The sequence below is a fragment of the Mus musculus genome, chromosome 6 (genome assembly GCF_000001635.26).
Source record: "Mus musculus strain C57BL/6J chromosome 6, GRCm38.p6 C57BL/6J".
In the NCBI taxonomy this organism is placed as follows: Eukaryota; Metazoa; Chordata; class Mammalia; order Rodentia; family Muridae; genus Mus; species Mus musculus.
In genome coordinates, this window is record NC_000072.6 from 83,057,743 (window position 1) to 83,071,230 (window position 13,488).

Below are 13,488 nucleotides of genomic sequence, written 5' to 3' on the forward strand. Positions count from 1 at the left end.
AAGACTACAATATGGGTGAGAATGGTCAAAATGGAACTGTGAAATTACACTAAACTGAAGACAAAACAACTGGATCCCAGCTCAATTATAGTGTAGGCTGTCACTCCAAAACTACAAGTCCCAGAATGCATTTCATGACTATAGTCATATAGGCTCAGTTATACAAGCTCAGGGTGGCATCAGGAACCTGCTTTCCATAGGTTCCTAGCTAAGCTGACCAAGGTGGAGCAAAAGGCCCCTCCCCCCAAAATAAAGCTCTGGGATTGGAGTTTGAGCTCAGCCTCCCGGATGGGGCCGGAATTTACCTTTGTACTCCAGGGAGGCCTGGGTTGGTGTGCCTGGCTGGGTGTGTCCAGAACTGGCTGCCATCCTGACCGTGTCCCAGAGCTGCTGGCAGGTTTGAATCCAGAATCATTAATGGCCCTACCTACTGTCCCCTTCTCTCATCTCCAGATTTCTTACTTTTCCCCACTTGGGCCTTTCCCACAGATGACTGCTTCTTGTAGCTCCTGCTGCCACCGTGGGTCCCTGTGCTAGTCACAGATCTTTACTACTCAGGGATCCCAGCTACAAACAGGGTGAAAGTCCACTGGTGATGTCCTCTTAGAGACACCCAGCACGGTTTCCTGGGAAGGATGGACCCCAAGGCATTCTCCCCTGTGGGATAACGTTGGGGATCAAGCTGAGATGGGAATTCAGTATCAGTCACCAGACCCAAGGCCTTACTGGCTGCCCTGCTTTTCGTAGGTTCTATGAGCAGCCACCATGGCCTCTGGGCTGGCAGAAGAGTCTGAACTGAGTCCTGGGGAGTCTGAGCTGGCTGTGAACCCCTTTGATGGGCTCCCCTTCTCCTCCTGCTACTATGAGCTGCTTGAGCAGCGTAGAGCCCTGCCCATCTGGGCTGCTCGCTTCCTGTTCTTGGAGCATTTGGAGAGTAGCCCCACTGGAGTGGTGCTGGTATCTGGGGACCCTGGCTCTGGCAAGAGCACCCAGGTGGAGGAAGATTCTGGGAGTGGACAAAGGGCAGGGTTAAATGTGCTTTTGCCTGGGTAAAGGAGAGGGGATGTGGGCGAGGCTGACCCACTGGGTGGTAAGGTTCAGGGATCCCAGTTCAGCTGGCCATAGTTGTCTGAGGTTCTCCAGTCCTCTGACACATTCCCTCTCCCTACCCCAGATTCCTCAGTGGTGTGCAGAGTTTGCGCTGGCCAGAGGATTCCAGACAGGACAGGTTACAGTCACTCAGCCCTACCCTCTGGCAGCCATGAGCCTGGCTTCAAGGGTGGCTGATGAGATGGACCTGACCCTGGGTCATGAGATTGGATACAGCATCCCTCAGGAAGACTGTACTGGGCCCAACACCATGCTCAGGTGGGCCATCTGCAGTCTGACCTGAGCTTAACTCCCCCTGTGGAGTGGAGACAAACCCAACTGCCTATTATCTCCTTATACCCTCAGCTCAACCTGCAATGGAGTCATGTGATACAAACCTCACTCCCCTACCACAAGATACAGGATATAGTGCATAAACCAAGTGCTCTCAACAGAGATGTGGGATCACACTTAATGGTCCACAGGCTTAGGACATCTTTTTCTGTCCTTCAGTATCAGAATCTGGGCAACTTGGGGAAAAAAAATACATGGATTTTGGTCTGGTCCATGTCCACACTGACTCCCTGCCCTCTACGAATGCCAACAGGTTTTGCTGGGACAGGCTATTTCTGCAGGAAGTAGCCTCAACCCGGGGCCCTGGAGCCTGGAGTGTGCTGATACTGGATGAGGCTCAGGAGCGGTCAGTGGCCTCAGATTTACTACAGGGGCTCTTGAGAGATACCAGACTGAGAAACCTGCCAGGGGATCCCAGAGTGGTTGTAGTTACCGACCCAGCGCTTGAACCAAAATTCCAGGCTTTCTGGGGCAATTCTCCCATTGTGCGTGTGCCCAGGGAGCCTGGTGGAGATCCCACCCTTGCCTACAAGGACACTGTCCCTACCGACCTGGTGGAAGCTGCCTGCCAAGCTGTGCTTGAGCTGTGTCAGCAGGAAGAGGCACCAGGAGATGTGCTGGTGTATCTGCCCAGCGAAGAGGTAAACGAAAGGAAAAAGCAGATATGGGAAGCATTCCTGTGCTGCTTTCCCGTCCCAGAGGCAACATATCTTAGGAACAGTGGCTCTGTTTACTCTTTGCTAAAGACTGCACAGGGGAATCAACAACTTCAGAATAAAGAAATCTGCTGCTCACTTTTTAAATTGCTTATAATTGTAGAGCTTTGTGCACAGCAAACTAAAATTCTAGTGTGCCCAACTTTAGAAGTATGCCTGTTTTCTCAGATAAAAGGGAGGGCCTTAGCTTTCATCAGTTTGTCCAAAAGGTCTGTGCTCCCCCAAGAAAGGTAAGAACTGCCCTCATGCCCCACCCCTCTTCTCAGGAAATTTCTCTGTGCTGTGAATCCTTGTCTGGGGAGATGGGAACGCTGGCTGTCCCAGGGCCTCCACCGCGGGTGCTACCCCTTCACCCTGGCTGTGCTCAAGCCATCCAGACAGTGTATGAAGACACAGACGTGAGTGTTCGCAAAATCGTAGTCACTCATTGGCTGGCCGATTTCTCCTTCTCCCTTCCTTCCATCCAACACGTCATTGACTCAGGACTGGAACTTCGTAGTGTGAGTGAGAGAAAAGAGGGGGAGTGGGCCCTCAGATAGAAGGGAACCACTCTGATCTGTCTTGGCCTTGTCTGGGGGCTGGATGACAGGTTTACAATCCTCGGATCCGGGCAGAATCCCAGGTGTTGAGACCAATTAGCAAGTGCCAGGCAGAGGCAAGACTGCTTCGGGCAAAGGGGTTCCCACCAGGTAAGAGCCTTTGCCCTCAAGACCAAACAAACAAACAAACAAACAAACAAACAAAATCTCACACAAGCTCTGAGAAATCTACTTCCCCAGACTTTTCTCCTTTCAGGATCCTGCCTCCGCCTGTATTCTAAATCCACCCTAGAACTAGAGGCTCCCCCACTGCCCCACCCCAAAGTGTGTGAAGAGAATCTGAGCTCTCTGGTGTTGCTACTAATGAGGAAACAGATTGCAGAGCCAGGGGAATGCCACTTCCTGGACCGGCCTGGTGAGCCCCCACCCTGACCCAGGGCTGCCTCTGACTTCAGGGTCAGCGCTTGTGACATCTAAGCCCTGTGTCCTCACCAGCACCAGAAGCACTGATGCGGGCCCTGGAAGACTTAGACTATCTGGCTGCTCTGAATGATGACGGGGAGCTGTCGGACCTCGGAGTGATCCTGTCGGAGTTTCCCCTGCCCCCGGAGCTGGCCAAAGCCCTGCTGGCCTCCTGCGAGTTTAACTGTGTGGATGAAATGCTCACTCTGGCTGCCATGCTCACTGGTACATTCCTAGCTTGAGTCTACCTCACTTGTTAGTTGGGACTTCGGAGGTGTTGCTATGCTGAAAATCTTACCCAGGGCCTCCTGTCTGTCAGGCAGCTGCTCAGACCTGCACTGGGGTGAAGCTGGAATCACTGGTTCTTATAGCTGTGTCAGCCTCCCCCAGCCCCCTGCCTCCCCTCACAGCACCTAAGGAACCAAGTGTCTGCCCATCTCTTCCTATCATCCCCACAGCCTTCTCCTCTAATGCTTTTTTCTTCTCAGTATACAGAATCTCGCCCACATTGCTGACTAGATCCACTCACCTATCCTCTGCCTACCTCTCTCTTTCAGCCATGCAACAAAACCCCTATCCCAGTCTCACCTGCTGCATTCCAGCTTCAGGACCATGTGTCCCTGCAGTGACAGCTCACTAGTGAGGGTCCAGACACTCAGCATTTGTCCATAACCTTGTGACACATTGTGTGTGTGTGTGTGTGTGTGTGTGTGTGTACATGTGCATGAATGTGAGTGTGCTCTGAAGCAGAGGATGTCAGGTGTCCTGCTCTTTCACTCTCTTATTCCCCTGAGGCTGAATCTGAAGCTAGGCTGCTATCTCAAGCCCGAGTGATTCTCCTGTCTCCAGTTATAAGGGATGTGTGTGTGTATGTGTGTGTGGCCACGTCAGGTGGCGTTTTCATGGGTACCCAGAAATTTGAACTCAGGTCCTCATTCTTGTGTTAAAAATGTTCTTAACCACTGAGCCACCTCCCTGGCCTTCTTTTTGAGACAGCATCTTGTTATATGGCCCAAGCTGGCCTTGAACTTGAGATCTTTGTGCCTCAGTTTCGAAGACATTGGGATCATAGGTGCCCAGCATCCTGTAGTTTCCATCCCACCTCCATGGCCATTCTGTCCTCATCTCTTCCTTGGGGTTCTCATCCTCTTTTCCATTGTAAATCTCCCCAAGGTTATAATGTTTGGCCTGTGGGTCTTCTCATTCCCAGAACTCTGAGCCCCATCCCCAGCACAGATCACAGCGCTGCCTCTATACTTGAAATTCCCAGAGTGCTTTGTGTCTCTCTGCCAGTATGAGTTTTTAAAAACTAGGGCTTCGCTATATAGCCCTGGCTGGTCTTGAACTCACAGAGATCTGCCTGCCTCTGCCTTCCAAATCCTGAGGTTAAAAGTCTTTGCCACCACTCCTGGCTTTTTTTTTTCTCCCAGTAGCATTCTTTTAGGTCTTAGGAAGGAGGATATTGGGAGGGGAGAAAGTGATGAGGGAGAGTGACACATAGAGAAAGGAAAGAAGAGCGAGGAGAGACATCCAACTCCTGAAGAATACCACCTCCATCAGGATTTTATTTTTATGTGTTTCCCTGCATGTCTGTCCGTACACCACAGCATGCAGTATATGCAGAGGTCACAAGAGAGCATCTGATCTCCTGGGACTGAAGTAACAGGTGCTTGTAAGCTACCATGTAGGTGCTGGGAACCATACCTGGAACCTCTGCAGGAACAGCTAGTGCTCTTAACTGCTGAACAATCTCTCCAGCTCTGTGCTCCTCTCTTGTTAAATGTCTTATTGTGCATGTGCATGATGTATGATGTTTGGCAGCAAAGGCGTGCCACAGTTCCTGTGTGTTGTCAGGAACAAGACTATAGGATTCCTTCCACCTGTGTGTGTTCTGGAGGTTTAACTAAAAGGCTGGGCGTATGCAGTGTGTGCTGAGCCATTTAGCAGGCTTCTTTTTCTTTTCTTTCTCCTCCTCCCCCACCCCCTCACTCCCGGCAGGGTTTTACTCTGTCATCCAGGCTGGCCTGGAATTCACTGTATATCTATCCCATGCCAGTCTCAGACTTGCAGCAATCCTCCTGCCACAGTCTCCCAGGTAGTAGGGTCACAGGGATGTGCCACAGGACTCCTGTCTTTCCTAGTAAATAGTTCTACTACACCAGTCCGTAGTGCCTCAGCTCTGAACCTAACTCAAGCATTCTGTCCGCCTGCCCTTCTTAACGCCCCACCACAGTCTTCCTCTCTGCTCCGACTCAGACAATCCCATCACCTCTCCTGTTCTCGTCCTATGCTAATCTGTCTCCAGAGTTCCCTTCCCTGCTCCTACGTGTGGTTTCAGATCATGCTTTCTGCATAATCACAGCCAATGCCAGTGTTGGATCCTCCTCTCTGCTCATCCAGGTTCCATCCGTGGTCTCCTAACCGGTCATGTGGACCAACACTTGGACTCCTAGTTTAACATTCCTCTTCGGGAGCTGTTCTCACCTCCTTGAGTGTGCAAACTCTTGTATCACACAGTCAGCCTCTTACACTGACTATGCAGATCACTCCAGCTTCCCTTGCCTTTCTGCCACATGTCACCCATCCCATACAACATATATGGCACCTAATGCCCCACATAAGCCATTAGCCTTTGTTCTATGCCGGTCCCACAGCCTCAAACGGCCCCATGGTCCCTTCTCTGTGCAAACTTCTGACACCGACCCAAGAACCTCATGCTTTGCTCCCACGTCACCCTTATTTCTACCACCAAAGCCTGGCTCCGTTGATCTTCTCTTTACTTTCAGAGTGCTTATTTGTTCACTTCCTTGTTGAACTCTCCCACCAGACTTGTGTGTGTTGGAGGGAGGGGGCATGCATCAGTGTGCTTGCATGCAAAAGCTGGAGGAAGCAGGTCATCTCTTCTGCTAGACTGATTGGACTGCAAGCTCCACGATCTGCCTGTTCCTGCCCACCGGGTTCTGGAGTTACAGGCACAAGTAGCAGGCTAGGCTTTGTGTGTGTGTGTGTGTGTGTGTGTGTGTGTGTGTGTGGTGGGGGTTCAAACTCAAGTCTTCATTCTTGTACAGCAAGTATCTATTGAATCATATGCACAACCTTTCTCTACTAGACTCTAGTCTCCTTACCGGCAAAAACTGTCTTTCATTTCCAAACATCAGTATCTATGGGAGACAGGTTCCAGAGCCCTCGGTGGATACCACAGTCCACTGGTGCTTCGGTCTCCAGGGTGCTATAGAACCTGAACATAACCTGGGCACATTCTCCTACATACTCTGCATACCCTCCAGATTACTTACAGTACCCCATACTGTGTACAAACATCGTGTAAAAGCCTTCCTGTGTTATTTAAGGAAGAACAGCAAAGGATGACCTGCATCGTCTCTGTAGATGTAGCTTTCTCAATATTTTGAGTTAGCAATTGACTGAATCCACAGATGCAGAGCCATGGATGACGAGGGCTGGCTGCACATGTTTCCAAAGTATAGTGAAGTGCAGAGCACCTAGAGTCTATAGTCTTTTAGATTAAGCCCCCAGAGGATGACTCCTACCTTTGGAGCATTCTGTGTGTGCTGCCACCCTGCCTTGTTCCTCCTAAACCACCTTCCTGCGTCCTGCCTCCAGCTGCTCCTGGGTTTACCCGGCCTCCGCTGAGTGCGGGAGAAGCTGCCTTGCGCCGGGCTCTGGAACACGCAGACGGTGATCACAGCTCTCTGATCCAGGTCTATGAAGCCTTTGTACAAAGTAAGTGTCTCAGTCTGCACCGTCAGACTCCCAGGAAATACCCAATCGGCCGACATAGCTCTGTGTTCGGGAGGAGGAGGTCCTCTACCCAAGGGTCGTTCTTTGTGCATCTTAAAGACTTAATTACGCGTGTTTCCTTTCTCCTCCGAGGTGGAGCAGATGAAGCTTGGTGTCAGGCTCGGGGTCTAAACTGGGAGTCATTATGTCAAGCCCGTAAACTCCGAGCAGAGCTTGTGGAACTCATGCAACGGATTGAGCTTCCTTTGTCCCAGCCAGCCTTTGGCTCTGAGCAGAATCGCAGAGACCTTCAGAAAGCACTGCTGTCAGGATACTTCCTCAAGGTTGGGGAGAGGGCTGAGCGTGATAACTCGGTTTGCCCGGTGTGGTAGTGCACATCTTTAATCCAAGCACTCTAGAGACAGGCAAAACTCTTTAAGTTTGAGGCTAACCTGGTCTACATAGTAAGTTCTAGAGCAGCTAGGACTACATAGTAAGATTTTTGTCTCCAAATGGGGTGGGGGTGGGGGCTGGCTGGAGGGTTTCCTTAGCAGTTAAGAGCACTTATTGCTCCCTCAGAGCGCCCAGGGGACCCAGGTCTGGATCCTAGCACCCATATGGCTTACAACCATTCTTAACTCCAATTTCAGAAATTTAACACTTCTGACATCCAAGGGCAAGCGCATGGTGTGCATAATACATGTAGGCAAAACAGTCACACACATAAGATAAATAAATCTTTTTTTTTAATTAAAAAAAAAAAAACAAGGCAGGGAGAGAGGAGTTGGGGGACGAGCTGAGTGGGTAAAACACCTGCCTCCATCTCAAGGACAGAATTCAATCCCCAGAACCCTGGGTTCACATGTAGTCCTAGCACTGGGCAGGCAGAGACACTTGGGTCCCTGGGACTCTCTAGCCAGCCTAGCTTAATGGCAGGTTCCAGGTTCTGTCCCCAAAAACAGGTGGATGGCACCTGAGGAATGACACCCAAGATTGCCACCTGACGATATTCATTTTCTCTCTCTGTCTCTCTCTCTCTCTCTCTCTGTGTGTGTGTGTGTGTGTGTGTGTGTGTGTGTGTGTGTGTGTCATATGATCTCTTAGAATAGGGGTCTGAGGGTTTGGAGGACAAGGGGCCATGGAATATGTCCTATGGTGAAGCAGGAGCAGACCTAATTAGATCGACTTTCCGGCTTTACAATACTCTTACTCCTTTCGCAGCCCCTTCTCTTTCCTTCTTTCTTTTTAAAGGCAGCAAACAATGAGACAAGGTCTCATGTTGTCCAAGCTGGCTTCAGACTCTCTAAATACCTCAGGCTGGCCTCTAACTTCTGCTCCTCTGGCTCCCAGATGCTGGGATTCCTGCCACGCCCAACCTTGGCCTTCTTTATTTTCTGTGCTCCATTGCTTATTTTACTTATTCCACCCATGTTTTTGTGTTTCAATGAGGTGGCCCGAGACACAGATGGGACAGGAAATTATCTGCTTCTCACCCATAAACACGTAGCCCAGCTGTCTCCATACTGCAGCTACCGAAACCGCAGGACTCCAGCCCAGCCACCCACGTGGGTGCTGTACCACAGCTTCTCCATCTCGAAAGACAACTGCCTTTGCATTGTCTCTGAGATCCAGCCTGAGATGTGAGTTTCCCTCACTCATACAGGGCCCTTCTTCTCCCAGGGCCAGGAACCAAACTGGGGAGTGAGATGTAGGAAGAGGGTTGGTGGAAGCAGGGCGGGGAGTGAGGGGCAGGGGAAGGCACAGATGATCCCATCCTGACTTTCTCTGTCAGGCTGGTGGAGCTCGCCCCTCCATACTTCCTGAGTAACTTGCCCCCCAGTGAGAGCAGAGACCTCTTGAACCAGCTGAGAGAAGGAACAGCAGAGCCACCAGCAGCAGCGACTGAAACTTCCTCTCCCCAGGAGTATGGAGATGGCTGTGTTCTGCAGTGAGCTAACTGCCTAAGGAATGGAGCCAAACCTCATCAGAGAGCGCCAAGGCAGTCAGACTTAGAGACCCAAAGTGTAGGGTCAGATATACTCCTGGAACCCAAGAGCCAAGAACTGTTAGGAGTGGGGGAAGAGAGCGCCACAGTTCAGAACAAGCATACTTTTCTTCTCTGTCCATGGACATGGGAGCAGATGCCACTCACCCCACCCATGCGGCGCCTCACACAACCTTGTCTCCTTGGTGAGACTATAAAAGACTTTGGTGGGGGGTGGAGAGATGGCTCAGGGGTTAAGAGCACTCACTGACTGCTCTTCCAGAGGTCATGAGTTCAATTCCCAGCAACCACATGGTGGCTCATGACCATCTGTAATTGGATCCAGTACCCTCTTCTGGTGTGTCAGCTACAGTGTGCTCATATACATTAAATAAATAAATCTTTTTTTTTTTTTTTTTTTTTTTTGGTTTTACGAGACAGGGTTTCTCTGTGTAGCCCTGGCTGTCCTGGAACTCACTCTGTAGACCAGGTTAGCCTCGAACTCAGAAATTCACCTGCCTCTGCCTCCCAAGTGCTGGGATTAAAGGCATGTGCCACCATGCCCATCTAAATAAATCTTTTTTTTAAAAAATGATTTTTCTATGATGCCAAGTTTGATTTTTAGTTCTGTAGTGCCATATACAACATCCATGAGTCAGAGGTGACACAAAAGGAAAGGCCGACTTCTGCAGGTGCAGCCTCCTGCCTGCCTCCGCCCAAGCCTCTGTGCTGCTATATCTGTCCCTAGCACAGAGCATCCGTGACCTGGCTACCACAGGTCTGTGTCCCGTCACAGTGTTCTAGCCTCTGCCAGGAACAAGAGGGGGACAGTGGAGTGAGGCGAAATCTCCCTGTTAAGCCAGAGAGCTTTGTAACCATCCTCCACTTAACCAAAAGCCTGCGCCCTCTGACTCACCTACAGTCTGCAGTCTCTCTAATTTTTCATTATAGTTTGTGTGTGTGTGTGTACACCCACAACACATGTGCAGTGGTCAGAGGATAGTTTGTAGAAATCAGTTTTCTTCCACAAACTTGCCCCTAGGGCTCAAACTCAGATTGTCAGGATTACTGCAAGTGCCATCTCCTAAGAACATTCCAACTTAAAGCCGCCATCCTTCACTTCTCCCTAACTCTTTCCCTTCTGCCCTTAGTCTACTCGAATTTCTGAATCCACCACCATCCTGCACATCATAAATGTGTTTGTAGAATACTGTGGAAAGAAAGGCTCAATCCATGTAACTCCCCAGAGTTCCCTGTGCCTTCCCGCCTTTACCAGGAGATCTTAGACCCAAAATTTCATCTGTCTCCACCCCCTGTGATGTCATGGAGATTCCCCCAAAGGCAGGCATTAGCATTTTTTTCTCTCTCTCTAAATCTAACATTAGTTTTGCCTACTGTTAATCTTGCCCCCAGTTTCCCCTTCCTGGCCTACACATCTCCAGTCTTAAGGTCATCTTTGGTTCTTCTTAGGTTTGCTAGTCCCAAAGCATGTCTCTTGCTCACTCTAACACTGGGCCCATGAATTCTCCACCGGCTCCCCATCTTGGCTCTCTGACCCTGCATGGCACGGGAGTCAGGTTCTCTTTCTAGAGTGTATCTTCTGGGTATATAAGAATCTATCTTACCTATAGCATAAGTGCGTTAAAACTCAAGATGGAGAGTCCGCAGATTGGGCAGGAGACAACTGGAGACTGAGGCTAGAAGGAATCCTTAGTTATTGTTTTACAGATGAGGGACGAGGTCCCTGTCACAGTAGGCCACATTCTCTACTGCCAGCGCCTCTTCCATTACCCCTCCCCCGCTGTCCTTTGATATCTGCCTTTACACCAGCTCTGTGGTCCCTTCCCAGCAGGACCTGAGCTCTGAGCCCACTCAGGGCAAAGTCGCAGCCTTGCAGGGTCCCTGCTTCATCCACAATCCTGCAGGTTGCTCTTGCAACCCACATCTCAGCGGGGTTTTTTTTTTTAAACAAAACAAAACAAAACCTTGAAGGGCGGAGTCAGAGTGTGGGCCAGGGGCCACTGATGACCAAAGAGCCTCAGAGGACGGCCGCGGGCCGCGGGCCTTCTGCTCCTCACTCTTCGCTGGCGGTACGGCACCCGGCCACGTTGGCGCTCGTCGGGCAGGTGTCGGTCACACCACCGAGGCGAGCCCGGACACCGAAGCCACCTTGTTGTCTTCCGCCCAGGGCTGCAGATTCTGCAGCGCGAAGAGCGACGAGTTGTGCAGGCAAAGCGGGTCCGGTGGCAGCGGTGGCCGCAGCGGCCGGGGCAGCGCGTCTTGCTGCAGGTGCAGCAGCAGGCGACCAGCGCGGTGCCGCTCGGCCTCGCGCTCCTCCGCGGTCTGGCGCCTGGGCGAGCGGAGAGCCGGGGTCAGCGGGCGTCCCGGTCCTACCCCGCCACTCGGCCCGCCCGCGCCCCGCGCCTCACCGCCACTTGGTGCGTCGGTTCTGGAACCAGGTCTTGACCTGCGCGTCCGTCATGCGCAGGGCCTTGGCCAGCGCCGCCCTCTCTGCGGAGGCCAGGTACTTCTGGCGCAAGAAGCGGCGCTCCAGCTCCAGCACCTGCGAGCGGGAAAAGGAGGTGCGCGGCTTCTTGCGCTTCGGGGGGGTCCGGTTTTGGTAGGGATGGCCTATGCGACGTGTCCCAGAGAAGGGCGAGAGCGCAGCTACGGGACGGAAGAGCAGGGCAATGTTTGGGGGTAGTCCGAGGTGAGACTGAGAAGAGAGTCCCTAGTCCTTATCGGGGTTCCTCCCCCAACCACAGAAGCCTCATCAAGAAAGGGCTTAGGAAGAATCGGGGTCCTCCCAAACTTCACCCTGCCCCTCCTCGCCGTAGGCACGGTGGGACTGCAGAGGCAGGGGTGCATGCACCCGACGACAGCAGCTCTCTCCTTACTGCCTCTCTGCTGTGGGACCGAGAACTGTGGGGTCGGGGAGGGTCCACGCGGATGAACAGAGGGGAGAGATAACCGGGCAATGGGGTTGGAGCAGAAAATGGAGAAGCAAAGAAATGGGGTCGCGGGGGAAGGACACCGAGGGGTAGGGCAATCTCACCCGTGAGCCTGTCCTTTGCAAAGCGGCGGCCGCTGTCCATCCAGGGGAAGGTGAGTCCCGCTAGGCCCCCGGCGCCACCCAAACCAGAGGGTCCGGGCACGGCGGGGGCCGCACCCGAGGGTGGCGGCACGGGCAGCGGGCGGTGCGCGGGGACGCGGATCACGCCGCCGGGGCCCACTCCCGAGCCTCTAGGCAAGGAGGCCAGCGAGCCGGCTGGAGCATAGCCCGAGGCTCCGTGGAATCCACTGGAAAACGCCGCACTTTCTCCGTGGCTCTGGCCCGACTGACCGGGACCCAGACCGCCCCCCGGGGGTTCGGGACCGCTCAGGATCTGATCGATGCCGAAGCTGATGGGTTCGTGGTGCGGAAGGTGGTGCGCAGCCAACACCGCGGGCTCCATGGGTCCAAGCCTGAGAGGTTGGATGACTGGAAAAGGTGTTTCTGACGGCTGCGGGAGCCCGGCGGCGGCGCGCTCAGGGCAGAGGCTTCAGGGGCCCGCGGGGCTGGCCACGGCCATGCGCCGGGGCCCCCGGGACAGCAACATCCCTGTGCACAGGGCGCAGCCGCGCGTGTGCCCGCCCCTCCCGGGAGTCCGCTCTGGGACTCGCATCCCGAAGGAGCGCGGCGGGCGGGGGTCGCAGTAGCGCAGGTGGACGCTAAGTTGCCCAGGCCGCTGCCCGAGTCCGGTGTGGAGAGGGGTGGCCAGCTCAGGCAGGGGCAGTGACTCGGGTGGGCAGAGGGGGCTGAGGGAGGGCAGGGGCGGGGCCCCGCTGTTAAAGGGGAAGGGATGGCTGGATGTGCCTGGTGCAGGCAGAGGAGGGCGCGGGTATCAGGAAGGCGCGGTGCGCGGGAGGGGCCGCTGACTCAGCCGGGATGCTCGAGCGCCCGCATCTTCGCCGGCCTCCGCCTTCGGACTGGCTCCCGGGTTCCTCGGCAGGGACTTCTCTCCCCAGACCCCACTCTTCGCCTCCCGATGGGTGCCGCTGGCCAGCTCCTCGATTCGTTGTGGCCCCCACCCAAATGCCCTCTGAGACCAAATCTCGTTGTGGCTACCTGGCTCTGCAAGAAGCGGTTGGGGAACGGCGATTCGCGATCTGGAGTCCCAGGAACAGGCCAGGTGTAGGAAGCAGACGGTAGCAGGGCGCGTACGGTGGGCTCGGGCAGGAAACGAACATCTGAGCTTGGAGTCGTGGTACACCTCCTGGCTTTTTCTGTGCCACTCCCCACCTTACTGGTCTTGGCCGACCAAGAATTAGTACCCTGTTTCTTAGAATTTCGATTTTCTGAAATTGCTGTAAATCGGACCCGTGTCTCAAACGGACCAACCCGGGCCTCCACCGCGGGATTCCACTTCTCTAATTCGCATCTTGGAAAGCTATCCTCACACACTATCCTCCCTTCTCTAAGGCGAAAGGGCTACACTGGGGAGTCGCTGAGGCCTTGGGAGGCTCCGAGCGCCGCACCCTTACAGACACTTTACCCCACCCAAGCATCAGAAAATGAGCCTGGAGCATGCCAGCCAAGGAAAGTGGGAGAAGGCTGAAGCGTCTT

General features: G+C 53.4%; 2 protein-coding genes across 8 annotated transcripts; one reads left to right on the top strand and one right to left on the bottom strand.

Moving 5' to 3' along the window:
• The first annotated feature begins 4 nt into the window (after positions 1-4).
• On the top strand, positions 5-9,571 carry Dqx1 (DEAQ RNA-dependent ATPase). Of its 7 annotated transcripts, none has more exons than XM_006506808.3 (12): positions 5-92; positions 748-993; positions 1,175-1,368; positions 1,697-2,084; positions 2,426-2,659; positions 2,749-2,848; positions 2,955-3,113; positions 3,194-3,385; positions 6,782-6,901; positions 7,052-7,242; positions 8,348-8,538; positions 8,691-9,477. In XM_006506808.3, the coding sequence occupies exons 2-12, from the start codon at positions 766-768 to the stop codon at positions 8,848-8,850; spliced, it is 2,157 nt and encodes a 718-aa protein (XP_006506871.1). In that variant the 5' UTR covers positions 5-92; positions 748-765; the 3' UTR covers positions 8,851-9,477. The 7 variants fall into 7 exon arrangements, with proteins under 7 accessions (XP_006506871.1, NP_291084.1, XP_006506875.1 ...); NM_033606.3 differs by lacking the exon at positions 5-92 and adding an exon at positions 102-397 and having other exon boundaries at positions 688-993; XM_006506810.4 differs by lacking the exon at positions 5-92 and adding an exon at positions 116-397 and having other exon boundaries at positions 8,821-9,571.
• Positions 9,572-10,582: 1,011 nt separating this feature from the next.
• Tlx2 (T cell leukemia, homeobox 2) lies at positions 10,583-12,483 on the bottom strand. Its single transcript, NM_009392.2, has 3 exons — positions 11,938-12,483; positions 11,312-11,549; positions 10,583-11,232 (listed from the first exon to the last, which is right to left on the bottom strand). Exons 1-3 carry the CDS (start codon positions 12,335-12,337, stop codon positions 11,016-11,018), a joined length of 855 nt encoding a protein of 284 aa, NP_033418.1. The 5' UTR covers positions 12,338-12,483; the 3' UTR covers positions 10,583-11,015.
• Positions 12,484-13,488: the final 1,005 nt, after the last annotated feature.